This window comes from Sinocyclocheilus rhinocerous, unplaced genomic scaffold, assembly GCF_001515625.1.
Source record: "Sinocyclocheilus rhinocerous isolate Xijiao unplaced genomic scaffold, SAMN03320098_v1.1 scaffold551, whole genome shotgun sequence".
Classification (NCBI taxonomy): Eukaryota; Metazoa; Chordata; class Actinopteri; order Cypriniformes; family Cyprinidae; genus Sinocyclocheilus; species Sinocyclocheilus rhinocerous.
Window position 1 is genome coordinate 2,144,133 of NW_015624564.1, and position 15,089 is coordinate 2,159,221.

Below are 15,089 nucleotides of genomic sequence, written 5' to 3' on the forward strand. Positions count from 1 at the left end.
GAAGAAAATAAACTACAACTCCCATGATGCCGTTCACCCGGCCGATGTCACGTGACTGTGTGTGGGTTAAAATCCATTCGCAGCGCGAGCGGGATGTTCTCTGTCTCGACCATGACTCCTGTGTCAGACCCCAGTTCTTTCTCCTCTCTCTCCAAGTGCGCTACCAAGCACTTAAATCTCATTTACCATGTTGACTTTGACAGGCACGTGCTCAAAGGAAAAGTCGCCCTGACTGTGGAAGTTCTGGAGGATAAATTCTCTTCTCTGGTACAGTTTTCATTTGGTTCATCAAAGCTGTCATTTTGTTTGCTTGACTTAATCACTACACCTCACATACACACCTATGTGTGCATAACATGCAGTGTGCTGTATGCTTTTACATCGTTATTATTGCTTTGGTTCATTTGTATTAAGTACTAGAATGTAATGGATTGTTTCTTGAAAAAGAACACTACCACTAGCTAATACTATTTAATAAAAAAAAAATTTAATTTAGCTATGCATGTAAAATATGCTCGTCTTACAGTAACAGTAGTTTCAGCAGGACTGGGTTACATATTTACTTGAACTTGATACAGTAATTATATCCGCAACGTAACCTGATGATGACTTGTCAGTGCATTCAAAGTGTTGTTTATTAATTTGATACATGTATTCAACCATCATCTTTCTGCAAGTGCATGTGCGTATGCTTTTCTTGTCATATTGGAGATTAAGTCAAATGCATCTCATCATTAAAGAGGTTTATTAGTCACGTACTGTGTTCTTGTTTTACTGCACTTGACCTGAACTTTGATTTCAGGAGCTGCCAGATCACACTGATAGATTTTTTTTTTTACCTGAGCTTGTCAGAAGACTTCAGATAAATCTAAACTTGCATAACTGCAATGGATTTGGCATTTCAGAAGTGTGCAGTGGAAACAAATATGCCAAAAACTGAATTCCATGAATAGTTTTGACAAGATGTGACATGAACGATCTGATGTGTAAGTCACGTCTAATTAAAGGGTTAGTTCACCCAAAAATGAAAATTAGGCCATAAATTACTCGCCCTCAAGGCATCCTAGGTGTATACGACTTTCTTCTTTCAGACGAATCCAGTCGGAGTTATATTACAAATTGTCTTTGATCTTTCAAGCTGTTTAATGGCACTCAGCAGGTGTCGCAGTGGTTCAGTCCAAAAGAAGTGAAATAAAAAGCACCCCTCCATTAAAAAAAGTGTCTCACACGGCTCCGAAGGGTGAACAAAGGCCTCCTGTAACGAATCGATGCTTTTTTGTATGAAAAATAACCATATTTAAAATGTAATAATCAATTTAATCTAGCTTGCGCCAACAGTAGTACAAGGAAGCAGCCCTGGGCGGTATGAGGTCAGTTTTGTGCATGCGCCGCTCAGAAGTGACGAACGCGGAAGCGCAGCGGAGAGATTTTGTTCACCCACCGGAGCCGTGTGAGACACTTTTTTTTTAAATGGAGGGGTGCTTTTTATTTAACTTCTTTTGGACTGATGCATGCAACACCATCCACACGACTCCAGTCCATCAGTTAATGCCTTATGAAGTGAAAAGATATGTGTTTGTAAAAGCGAATCCATCATCAAGCTGTTTCTAACTTCAAACCTGTTGTTTCTGGCTAAAATACTTCTAAAAGTATTCTAAAGTATTCTACTTCTAAAATCTTCTGTCCATGATATTGCTTTCTTTTTATTAAAATTCATTTACTTCCTCTTATAAGGAAAGAAATCAAAATAAAATAACATATATTTTTTATTTTGCAAATTGCCAGCAGAAACTCTGCTGCAGCTTTGTAATCGACTTAAACGTATATAAATAATGTTTTATCAACTCTGACAGCCTTTAATTTCAATGCAAAGTTTTTAATCTTTGGCAACTTGTATTGCATTTGTGTATGTGTGGTTTAGTGGGCAGCATGTGATTGTGGAGATTGAATATGAGACGTCTCCTAGTGCCACAGCACTGCAGTGGTTGACCCCCACACAGACTGCTGGGAAGAAACATCCATACCTTTTCAGCCAGTGCCAGGTACATCATGGGTGATATGAACAAAATCTTATATCACTATTTTATTTCACAATATATATATATTTTCTCATCACCAATTTTGATGTCATGAGACCTACTAGACCAGAATTACAAAAAAAAACCCTTTAAGCTTACTGAGGACAAGTAAACAATCAGCGATACAATAGGAACACACAAAAAAAACAAACCTAATTACGAACAATAGGACAAATAAATAACAATAGAACAAAGACACAAATGAAGTAGACTTACTTAAGACTTCAAGCACTATTTGTATACAGAAATAAGAAATAGTACATAAATTGAATAAAGCAATCAAATGTAAAAAACGAAGTATACATTTGTATAAAAATGTAGAAATTTAATATAAATTTATGCTTATTAAAGTTGCACAAGTGATTCAATCAAGAACAGTATGTGACTTTATTTGTCTTTGGTTGTTTGATTAACATTAAATGACACAGATAGCAGCAGGTATATTAGGTTACTGTCATTTTAAGATTTAATGCCCAGATTTAGTATACTGACACACATCAGATTTTACTTCCAGCTGTTTATGTTCATTAAAGACATAACCGACTGTGTTTATGTGAATACTCACCAAGATGGCATTTTGATACAAAAATTGATGTATTTCAAACACAACAAGATGCCAATATGAAATTTAAGGTTTTAAAATCACTTGAAAATCACTTGGTTTTAAACTGCAAGGCATAAAAATGAATTCAAATTCTAAACTTTTGTAATGACGCAGCACTACAACATCACGATCATCCAAAACCTCAAGTTCTTATCAGTTTATCGTGTGTACCGGTTTATCGCCCACCTCGACTTGTCGCCATTTCTCATCTTTCTAGATGTGTGCAGACGTGTGGTTTGGGCGCAGTTTCCTTAAATATGATCATTTGTACAATCTTGCATTACTAACCACAGTGTTTCACAGTCCTTATACTTCACTAGTTTATCATGAAGAGTCCATCTAGAGCTTAAATGTTGTAATAAGTTTTTAGTGCTGAAACTTTCCAGCATGTCCTATGGGTTTTTAGAATAGCAGATTTCAATTTGAGAGCAAACTACATGGGATTTTCCACTTTTCTTGGATTCTATTCCATATACATTTTATCTCAAATGTGCATTTTGGTCTCGTCCAAAGAGGTTAGCCAATCATAAGTGGTCATTTACATATAGATGTATTTAAGGTACAGTAGCAAAACAGCTTTTTTAATTTTAAAGGCCAAAAAAAAGGTGGAAAATGGACATGTAAATCTAAATTACAAGAGTATTGGTGTAATAAACCTTGACTTACATTATAAGAGGAATAGAGTAAGGCATCTTTTATGCATTTTCAATGTGGGCAAACAAATGTTTCTCACTTTTTACTTGTTAGAAAGATCATCACACCAGCTTGTGGCTGAAAACTTTCCAGCCTTGGTTTATACAGTAGCGGTTTTCAATTTATGAGCAAACTACATTACATTTAAAACTATTGTTTGTTTTTTTTCCATTTTCTCTTACTTTTTTCATTTACTCTGACTGTTTCTACCTACAACAGGCCACTCACTGTAGGACCATGATTCCTTGCCAGGACAGTCCGTCAGTGAAGCACACTTACTATGCACAGGTGACATGCATAAGCAGCTCAAAGCACTAATTATACACTCAACAAAGCAGCAGTGAAGTGCATGCTAAGATAAACGATCTAAACTGAAAGAAAAATAATACTAATTAAATTCCACCGTAACACTGGGAACATTTTTCTGTGTCTCAGGTGTCTGTCCCCAGAGAGCTGGTGGCATTGATGAGTGCATTGCATGATGGTCAGGAACCAGATCCGAGCGACAGCAGCCGAGTCATCTATCGCTTCAGACAGCCGGTCAGTGTCACGTCACGAGTTGGTTTCCGAATGAAAATATATTAAAAAATGAAAGACATTCTGTCTTTATGTCTTTTTCTTTCTTGCAGGTCCCAATGCCGTCTTACCTCATTGCTATTGTCGTTGGTGCTTTGGAAAGCAGGTGATCCTTCTGATGCTGTTCTTTCTCTTGTCTTCCTTCTGTTTTGTCATGGTTTTGATTTCAGAACCATGCCCAATTTTTCATACGACCAACCATGTTTACATATTCAGCACTCAGCATTTAGATGTGGGTATTGCTAGTTACTTTATTTCACATTCATATAGGTTAGCCAATCATAAGAGGTCATATATAAAATAGAAAGGTACAGTAGCTTACATAGCTTGTTCTAATTCAAAGGGCCATAAAAGGGTGGAAAATGGTCATGTACACTGCTGGTCAAAAGTTTGTAATAATGAAGATTTTTATTGAAACATTAACATTTAATCATTTAGCAGACGCTTCATTCCTTTTTTTTTTGTTAATAAATAAAAAGTAGAAGAAGAAATAGATAGAGCTACTGTTAGACAGGGTTTCCGCGGGTCCTTAAAAAGTCTTACATTTAGTTGTATCAAATTTAAGGCCATAAAAAGTCTTAAATTGTACAAGAAAGTCTTAATTATGATTTCAGGAGGTCTTAAATTTGGGAATGGTAAGACAAGAATTGAAATAAGGCTTAATGTGACGATTAAACTTCAAAAGGCAATGATTTTATTAAATAAACCTGAGCGCTGCATGTTTAAAAGTCAGGTGCTGCTGCTTTTTGTTCTGCTGTTACCGGGGAAACAGTTCTATTTGTGCCGTTCCGAAAGCGCCTCCTGCTGGCAGAGAATGAATTTGCATTTTTCAGTAAGTCCGTCTGCTGTTTCTGTTCAGACCAGTACCAGTTCATCGACCCATTTTACGCCGCAAACACATGCTAATGCATTATAAAAATATAAACAATTAAAGACACTAAGATCTATTTATGTTGTTTAATTAATATAATAATTGATTGATAATACACTGCAAAAATGCTTTTCTTGCTTAGAATTTTTAACAAAATTTAGTTCGTTTTTGCTTAAAACAAGGAAAAATATCTGCCAATGGGGCAAGAAAAATTATCTTGTTTTGCCTATGAATTAAGATTATTTTTATTACCCCATTGGCAGATATTTTTTCTTGTTTTAAGCAAAAAGTAACAAAAATTTGATGTTTTTTTTTCAGAAAACAAGACTTAATATAAGTCATTTTGCTTCTTAAGTAAATGCATCCTGATTCAAGAATGTTTAGATTTAGATTTATACTAGAAAACAAGACAAAAACACTAAGTAAATCTTTTTTTTTTTTTCAGTAAATGCTTTTGACTCATCCCTTTTCTTAAATATGGTTTAATGGCTGAAATGTGAAGTTTATCATTTTATAAAACTTTTTATGTGAAAACCTGTATCTGAACTGTAAATCATGATTTTTACAGTAATTTTACAGTTTAGTATGTTACCATAGACATTGCTCTACCCCGCTCATATGGTCTTAATTTTATTTGTGCAGGTGTTAAAAAGGTCTTAAAGTCTTAAATGTGATTTTAAAAATCCTGCAGATACCCTGGTTAGAGTCAAGTTATTATTAATATTTTATTATAATCATTATTATTTTTAATATATGTAATGATTAAAAAGAAAACAAGTAGATTGAATATAAAAAGAATAGAGAATGCTAGTGTTAAGACCCGTTCACACCAAGAATGATAACTATAAAGATAACTATATTAGTGTCCACACCAGCGGATGATATCATCTGTTTCTTCTAAGCGCACACTCGTCTGACACTTTAAATTCTCGAGCTCATTATAGCAGGATTGATTCTGATTGGGTGTCGATGATTTTATCATTCATCAGCTCGAGAAAATCGTTCTGAAAGTGATTCCAACTATATCGTTTCTCTGTGCATTTATCGTTCATAGCTGTGGTGTGGACTCTTTTTCTTTGCTTTTGTTTTTAATAAATAAAAACAAAAACAAGTAGATGGAATAGAAATAGAATAGAGAGTCAAGTGCATATGGAAGAGCTGTTTCTTGAAGATGTGCTTGGATCAAGTTGGGCAGGTCATTCCACCAGCATAAACAGTTGTAGCGAGTTGTAATCCGTGTTGAAAACAGTTGATGCATCTAGTTCAGCAGTTTAAAACTGCTTTGTATTTTTGTGGAAACCGTGAAACATTTTTTTCAGGATACTTTGAATAGAAAGCTCAAAAGAAAAGCATTTATTTGAAATAGAAGTGTTTTGTAACATTATAAATGCCTTTACTGTCCCTTTTGATCAATTTAATGTGTCCTTCCTTGCCTAAAGTATTAATTTCTTTAAAAAAAAATCTTGCACAAAACTTAGAATGGCTGTGTATCACTGTATGTGAAGCAGCAAAAATACAAAAATATCAAGCAGCTCAACTGTTTTCAACATTGATAATAATAAGAAATGTTTATTGAGCATCAAATAGGCATATTCGATTAATTTCTGAAGGATCATGTGACACTGAAGACTGGAGTAATGATGCTGAACAATTAGCTTTGCAACACATTAATATATTATATTTTAAAATAGAAAAACGTTATTTTAAATCGTAAACATTTTCACAATATTGCTATTTTCACTGCACATTTAATTAAATAAATGCAGCCTAGGTGAGCATAAGAAGGACATCTTAATAATTCCAAACATTTAAGATTTATGTGCACACCTCCCAGATGAAGTGTAAATGTGACCCTGGACCACAAAACCAAAGTCTTAAAACTTAAGTCGCTGGGGTATATTTGTAGCAATAGCCAAAAATACAGTACATTGTATCATTTTATAAAACTTTTTATGTGAAAACCTGTATCTGAACTGTAAATCATGATTTTTACAGTCATTTTACAGTTTAGTATGTTACCATAGACATTGCTCTACCCCGCTCATATGGTCTTAATTTTATTTGTGCAGGTGTTAAAAAGGTCTTAAAGTCTTAAATGTGATTTTAAAAATCCTGCAGATACCCTGGTTAGAGTCAAGTTATTATTAATATTTTATTATAATCATTATTATTTTTAATATATGTAATGATTAAAAAGAAAACAAGTAGATTGAATATAAAAAGAATAGAGAATGCTAGTGTTAAGACCCGTTCACACCAAGAATGATAACTATAAAGATAACTATATTAGTGTCCACACCAGCGGATGATATCATCTGTTTCTTCTAAGCGCACACTCGTCTGACACTTTAAATTCTCGAGCTCATTATAGCAGGATTGATTCTGATTGGGTGTCGATGATTTTATCGTTCATCAGCTCGAGAAAATCGTTCTGAAAGTGATTCCAACTATATCGTTTCTCTGTGCATTTATCGTTCATAGCTGTGGTGTGGACTCTTTTTCTTTGCTTTTGTTTTTAATAAATAAAAACAAAAACAAGTAGATGGAATAGAAATAGAATAGAGAGTCAAGTGCATATGGAAGAGCTGTTTCTTGAAGATGTGCTTGGATCAAGTTGGGCAGGTCATTCCACCAGCATAAACAGTTGTAGCGAGTTGTAATCCGTGTTGAAAACAGTTGATGCATCTAGTTCAGCAGTTTAAAACTGCTTTGTATTTTTGTGGAAACCGTGAAACATTTTTTTCAGGATACTTTGAATAGAAAGCTCAAAAGAAAAGCATTTATTTGAAATAGAAGTGTTTTGTAACATTATAAATGCCTTTACTGTCCCTTTTGATCAATTTAATGTGTCCTTCCTTGCCTAAAGTATTAATTTCTTAAAAAAAAAATCTTGCACAAAACTTAGAATGGCTGTGTATCACTGTATGTGAAGCAGCAAAAATACAAAAATATCAAGCAGCTCAACTGTTTTCAACATTGATAATAATAAGAAATGTTTATTGAGCATCAAATAGGCATATTCGATTAATTTCTGAAGGATCATGTGACACTGAAGACTGGAGTAATGATGCTGAAAAATTAGCTTTGCAACACATGAATATATTATATTTTAAAATAGAAAAACGTTATTTTAAATCGTAAACATTTTCACAATATTGCTATTTTCACTGCACATTTAATTAAATAAATGCAGCCTAGGTGAGCATAAGAAGGACATCTTAATAATTCCAAACATTTAAGATTTATGTGCACGCCTCCCAGATGAAGTGTAAATGTGACCCTGGACCACAAAACCAAAGTCTTAAAACTTAAGTCGCTGGGGTATATTTGTAGCAATAGCCAAAAATACAGTACATTGTAGGGGCCAAAATTATTGATTTTTCTTTTATGCCAAAAATCATTCGGATATTAAGTAAAGATCATGTTCCATGAAGATATTTTGTAAATTTCCTACTGTAAATATATTAAAACTTCATTTTTGATTAGTAATATGCATTGCTAAGGACTTCATTTGGACAAATTTAAAGGCGATTTTATCAATATTTCGATTTTTTTTGCACCCTCAGATACCAGATTTTCAAATAGTTGAACTCGACCAAATTTTGTCCTATCCGAACAAACCATACATCAATGGAAAGCTTATTTATTCAGCTTTCATATGATGTATAGATCTCAATTTTGAAAAATTGACCCTTACGACTGGTTTTGTGGTCCAGGGTCACATATAACTGCTTGTGGTTTACAGGGAAATCGGCCCCCGATCCAGAGTTTGGTCTGAGAAGGAGTATGTGGATGAGGCAGCGTTTGAGTTTTCAGAGGTGAGAGGAGTCGTTTTTTGCACTAGACTGCGTTTTCAGCACTTGTGAATGTTAGATGCGGAGATGGTGATAAACACATCTTACACCAGTAACCACACATTACTTGAATTTGTTAGTCATCTGATATGACTAACAGATAACACCGTTTTCTTCTTTCTGTTCATCAGACTGAATCCATGTTGAAGACGGCTGAGAGTCTGGCAGGGCCATATGTGTGGGGCCAATATGATGTCCTGGTGCTGCCTCCGTCTTTTCCATACGGGGGCATGGAGAACCCCTGCCTCACATTTGTCACTCCCACTGTACTGGTCCGTATAATTCCTCTTCATTGATATATGCAGACTTTTGCAACTAGTAAATCCACATTTAGAGACTGAAAGTAACAAGTTTTCAATCACTGTCTATGAAGGTTCTGCACAATTCCTGTAAACTGACATACAGTATAAAACATAGATAAATGTGTTAAAACATTATATACACTAATATTTCAATGTTTGGGGTCGCCAATTTTTTAAAGAAATTCATGCAAAATTGATCAAAAGTGATAGTGATGCTTTAATAAATGATAATTAATAAATGATGTTCATCTAATCTTTCTATGCATTGTCCTGACAAAAATGTAGCACGGTTTCCACAAAAATATGAAACTGCATAACTGTTTTCAACATTGATAATAATAAGAAATGTTTCTTGAGCACCAAATTAAAATAATTTCTGAAGGATCATGTGACACTGAAGACTGAAGTAATGGCTGATTAAAATTCAGCTTTGCCATCACAGAAATAAATGATATTTTAAAATATATATAAAAAAATAGAAAACAACTTTTAAAATTGTGATAATATTTTACAATATTGCTGTTTTTACTGCATTTTTGTTTTAAAAAAGCAGCTTCGGTGAGCATATATATATAGTATATTATACAATATATTGTACAGTATATTATTATTATTATATATTATTATGTATTGTTTGACATTTTATTGCTAAGTAATGCATATTTCTATAGTAAATATATTTTTGTGTATATTTTCTCTTTTGTAAAATATTTAATTGACTACATATTGCTCTTGTTCAACTGGAGAGGTCATATTTTACAATATTGCTGTTTTTACTGCATTTTTGTTTTAAAAAAGCAGCTTCGGTGAGCATATATATATATAGTATATTATACAATATATTGTACAGTATATTATTATTATTATATATTATTATGTATTGTTTGACATTTTATTGCTAAGTAATGCATATTTCTATAGTAAATATATTTTTGTGTATATTTTCTCTTTTGTAAAATATTTAATTGACTACATATTGCTCTTGTTCAACTGGAGAGGTCATGGAAGTTTACATTGATTGGTCGAAAAGTGTAATAACCCTGAGTGTTGATGAAATATTCTTGTTTTCGTTATTATTATATAATAAACAGAAACATATACCAGAACCACATTGAACTAGAGTGTAAAAAAGCAAAGATAAATAAAATAATTAAAACTAAAAAGTGATAAAACGTCTGTTTGTTGACGGTCATATTCTTTCTTCGTGTTTTTCAGGCTGGAGACCGATCCCTCGCTGGCGTAAGTCATCTGTGCATGAAAACATTTTTAGGATAATGTGGTTCATTTGTTAATTTATAGGTTAAGAGGTTAATTTGTTGGAAATCACATATCTTCTGCTGATGTGAATGCGCTCTGTGCTTTTGGTTTTGCTGCAGGTCATTGCTCATGAAATCTCCCACAGCTGGACGGGGAACCTGGTGACCAATAGGACCTGGGAGCATTTCTGGTCAGTCCGAATATGCCAGTCATTCCTGAATATGCCGATCCGAATATGCAAAAGAGGCATCTTTTGGTTGTAATGATCGGACAGTGTTCAGTAGTACTTTGAACTGCTTCATTTCAGAACGGCTAGAAAGATCCTGTTTTCTATGATATGACCCCTTTAATTTTTTTTAACCAGGTTGAATGAGGGTCATACGGTGTACATTGAGAGAATGATTGCCAGGTGTATGGCGAGTGAACAGCTCAGGCAGTTTAAAGGCATCGGAGGGTGGAAAGAGCTTCAAGAGTCTGTAAGTCACACATAACTGTTATCTGATCCTCACAGGAAATTGCAAAAGATTAGTCTGAAGATCTGATAAATCATGCAAATTATGCACTGTGCTGCATCAACTATTTTTTCATTTTTCTGTCTGTCTGGTGATTTTCTGTTGAGATTTCCTGATGCAGTTTACTGGTAAACCAAGTCACTATTGTATTGTTTTGTAGGTGAAACAGTTTGGCGCGAATAATGTGCTCACAAACCTGGTCCCAAATCTGCATGAGGTGGACACGGATGAAGCATTCTCCTCTGTGCCCTACGAGAAAGGGTTTGCTCTGCTGTATCATCTGGAGGAACTGTTGGGAGGTCCAGGTACCCACACAAAATACTTTCTCCTCTCCCAGTTTAAACTGCTAAAAGTAGAACTAAAGTTAAAAGGTCAAGATTTATAGTGAAAAATGAAAATTCTCTCATCATTTACCCACCCTCATGACTTTCCAAACCTCCAAACCAGTTTCTTTCTTCTGTTAAGCACAAAAGAAGATCATTTGAAGAATGTGGGTAACCAAACAGTGGACAGTAGCCACTGACTATCATAGAATTTTTTCCATGATGACAGAATTTCTGACTGAATTTGAATGACAGAATATAAATATACAATATTAACAACAATAAAATGTGCACAAAATAGTGTTAATTTATGTTAATCATATTTAAATAAATATACAACCATTAAAATATCATAATTAAATGCATTTAAAAAATATAGAACAAATATCTATACCAATGAAAGGAAAAATAGTCTTTCGCTGCCTTTAATTATAGAGGTCTTCATGGGATTCGTGAAGTCTTACATTCAGCTGTTTGCCTATGGCACTGTAACCACAGAGGAATGGAAGAACTATCTGTTCACTTACTTCAAAGACAAGGTGAGAAGTAATGCACTTGAATATATACATGCATAGTTTTTGTATGCAAGATGCCAAATAAAGCCCAGTAATATAGGAATACACATAGTTCCAGGATTTTGTCAAAAAAAAAAATAATAAGAATGCTAATGGAATGTGTCTCATGATTTGGAACCATTCATGATGGGATCAAACAAATATCCTGTGAGAAAGAAAATTCTATTCTATTTACTGTGTAAATGTCTCTGTTTGTGTCTCTGTCAGATGGACATCTTGAATAAAGTGGACTGGAACGCATGGATGCACACTCCAGGAATGGCCCCCGTCAAACCACAGTGAGCAATGGAGCATACATTTGTGTGTGTGTGTGTGTGTGATTTGATTTTAACTTGTCCTCTTTGTGCACAGGTATGACACCACAATGGCAGACGCCTGCACTGCTCTGTGCCAAAGATGGGTGAAAGTGTGTTTTTCTCCTGTTAAACCACACCAAAGCCTTTCACAGTTTTGAAGCTTTTCTAAATAATATAAGTTTAAGGTTAAGCTTCCTTTTTTTCTATTAAGGCAAAAGAAGAGGACCTTGCAAGTTTCACTGAGGCAGACGTGAAGAAACTCAACTCTCCTCAGCTCATTGAGTTCATGGCTTTATTGCTTCAAGAGGTACTAAATAGCAGCTGAAAAATTCCTTAAATTGATGGAGGGACCCAAGTCATGTCTAGACACCACAATATCTTGTTTGGGTTTTGTCTTGGGTCTGTAAGCAACCACCATGAACATCCTAGCAATGATCTAGTAATTGCATAGCACTTATGCATGAACTGTTTGCATTTTTTTATGTAAATGTGATATTTTATGTATATATTTTATTTAAATATTTAATATTTATCTTTAATTTTTTTAATACATTTTTATTTTTTCTATTTTTCTATTTAAACCGACTATAGCACTTTTTTTTATAGCAGTTTTGCACAAGTAAAAAAAGTAAACTTTTTTTAAATCTAAATGTGATAGTTTTTATTTTAGTTTTTAAACATTTATTTAATATTTATTTGTAATTATTTAATTTTTTTTAATGTAGAAATCTAGTTTAGTCTGTAATACAAGTATGTTGTTGCAGAGCTATTGAAGTGATTTAAGTCAAACACATTTAGCACTGCAGATCAAAAGACAGAGGAACTGAAAGCAGAAGTAGTCTTGAAATGTTTCTGTCTGTTTCCTTTGCATACTGCTTTGTATCAGGAGCCCCTTCCTCTGTCCCATGTGAAGAAGATGCAGGAGGTCTACCAGCTGAACAGTGTTAAAAACGCAGAGGTCCGCTTCAGGTAAGCACCCTTTTTTTGTTATCTGATTATTACATATTTCAGTATTTGATGGTGTCACACTGTTTATGTTTATGCAGGTGGTTGCGCATCTGTGTGAAGGCACATTGGGAGGAAGCCGTTCCCCTGGCGCTGAAGATGGCTACCGAACAGGGCAGAATGAAATTCACTCGCCCCCTCTTCAAGTAAATTCATTCATTTGTTTTGAGAAGTCCATAGTTTGACCAAAACAACACAAAAAATGGGGTGACTTGTTAAAAATGGAGCAAAAGGAACAGGATGTTACAGAGAGTTTTGTAATTTCCTTGCTACAGCGAGCAACCGTTCACACTTCTGTTTTGAAGCATCCAGAGCTCATCAAGGCCATTTCAAAATGCACTTTCTGACCTCCTTTCCCTTCCTTTTTTCTCTTTTAGGGAAGTTTACAACTTCTCCAAGTACAGTGACGAGGCAGTGAAGACTTTTAAGGAGAACCGTGGAGCGCTGCACCCCGTCACAGCCATGATGGTGGTCAAAGATCTGAAAATCAATGGCTAAAATGCTGCTTTCTGTCCATCTTATACACAGGCAGTGTTTTTATGCTTCAACTTAGTCCTCAGATACAAAACTGCATATCACACTCTGAACAGACAAGTTGATGTGCAGAATGTTTTTTTCTTCATTGGCCAAAGCTTGCTTTTTTTTTATGTCTCAGTCTCAGGGCTTAGAACAAATAAACATGTTCAGTATCATGTAGTTCAGTGTTAAAAAATGAGCATTGGAATGAAGGATCCACTATATTCCTTTATATCATGTCCAAAGTGATGTTCTGTAATAAACTCATCTGTGCAAGAGGTTTCTACTCTTTTATTCAAAACCAAATGTAACATGATACACAATAAAGTTGCATAGCCCATAAACATATGCATTTCATAACGTACATATTTTTTTCTTTTGAAAAAAGTCGCACAATTTAGTGGGTATAAGAATTTCTAGTTCACCTACACATGAAAACTGGCATTTGCTCTTTTGAAGAAATTCTAAGATGACACACACTTTTTTAAATGCATAAACAACACTATTTTAGGGTATTTTGATTAATGCAAAGGCGTTTTGGAAGTCAGTCAGTGACCCAACTGGAAGCATCTCATCTGGAAAAAAAAAAAAAATAAAGCGCAGTTTTCCATCCGTTGCAGTAGGTGGCATAAAAGGGCTTCACTTTCAACCTGACACCTTTTGATCCTTGACAACAATAACACTTCATCACATTCATGTCTTTTTAATGCCATGAAAGTACAGATTCTGAATTGACTGACCCTCAGTGTCACTCAATCACAGCCCGTCAGCAAAGCGACACAACCTCACCTGTAAGTAACTTTCTGCATAAAAATATTTTTATTATAAAACTAACTTCTTAGCCCTTACTTTTCTTAGTATTCCGAGACAATAACATCTTATATAAAGGTATCTACTCCAGTTTCTGTAATTGAGACACTACTTTGTGTTTACACAGTGTTTGTGCTTTTGCTGTCTGTATCATAGTTAAATTATATATGTAAACATAAACATGGACATCACAAAAAATACACTTATCGCCACCTACGGGCGTATTTATGTTTCATCAACACTAATGTCTTTAAATTCATAGAGCATGGATGATATTATTTGCTTATGAATAATTATTCATCGCAGTTATTTATGGACATAGGAAATAAGTCAAGAAATCTCTCTCCCTCTCTATCTATATATAATATGTAAAGTTTGTTGACCCTTTAGAATTTTTTTGTTTGCATATTTGATACATCAGGCTTTTATGGCTCATATAGTTTGATATAGAGAGAATATGGTGCAGCTGCTGATATTTATATGGCCAAAAAGATGAAATTCTGATAGCTTGTAATGTAAACCACAGAGATCAGTATAGCAAACTGCCTATGTAAAATGCATATAAATAGCAGATGTTACTCTGTATCTCTCAATTATATGTCTCGCTAAGATACTTAAATGCTTAGTTTTATGCTCTTTGGTTTTTACTTTGGGGCAAAATATATCATCCAAAGCAATATCATGATGGTTGAGAGATATACAATTATGTTTTGCAAATTGTCCTAAAAGGCCTTTTACCTGCTAAAATATGAACTATCAAGCAGACGACAGAAGGCATGTAGCTGATTGTTTACAGCAGATTTTTCAGCAAAGTTTT

The 15,089-nt window shown here is 34.3% G+C and overlaps 1 protein-coding gene across 1 annotated transcript in view; it reads left to right on the forward strand.

The window, feature by feature from the left end:
- LOC107744078 (leukotriene A-4 hydrolase-like) overlaps positions 1–13,818 on the forward strand; it is a 16,419-nt gene extending 2,601 nt beyond the window's left edge. The window contains exons 2-19 of the mRNA XM_016557555.1: positions 157–272; positions 1,922–2,042; positions 3,595–3,663; positions 3,811–3,915; positions 4,005–4,057; positions 8,568–8,640; positions 8,808–8,948; positions 10,194–10,217; positions 10,355–10,425; positions 10,600–10,711; positions 10,908–11,052; positions 11,506–11,609; positions 11,853–11,923; positions 11,997–12,051; positions 12,153–12,248; positions 12,828–12,910; positions 12,988–13,092; positions 13,324–13,818. Coding sequence (XP_016413041.1) covers positions 157–272; positions 1,922–2,042; positions 3,595–3,663; positions 3,811–3,915; positions 4,005–4,057; positions 8,568–8,640; positions 8,808–8,948; positions 10,194–10,217; positions 10,355–10,425; positions 10,600–10,711; positions 10,908–11,052; positions 11,506–11,609; positions 11,853–11,923; positions 11,997–12,051; positions 12,153–12,248; positions 12,828–12,910; positions 12,988–13,092; positions 13,324–13,444 — 1,665 coding nt within the window. The 3' untranslated portion in view covers positions 13,445–13,818. The remainder of the gene's footprint in view (positions 1–156; positions 273–1,921; positions 2,043–3,594; positions 3,664–3,810; positions 3,916–4,004; positions 4,058–8,567; positions 8,641–8,807; positions 8,949–10,193; positions 10,218–10,354; positions 10,426–10,599; positions 10,712–10,907; positions 11,053–11,505; positions 11,610–11,852; positions 11,924–11,996; positions 12,052–12,152; positions 12,249–12,827; positions 12,911–12,987; positions 13,093–13,323) is intronic.
- Positions 13,819–15,089: the final 1,271 nt, after the last annotated feature.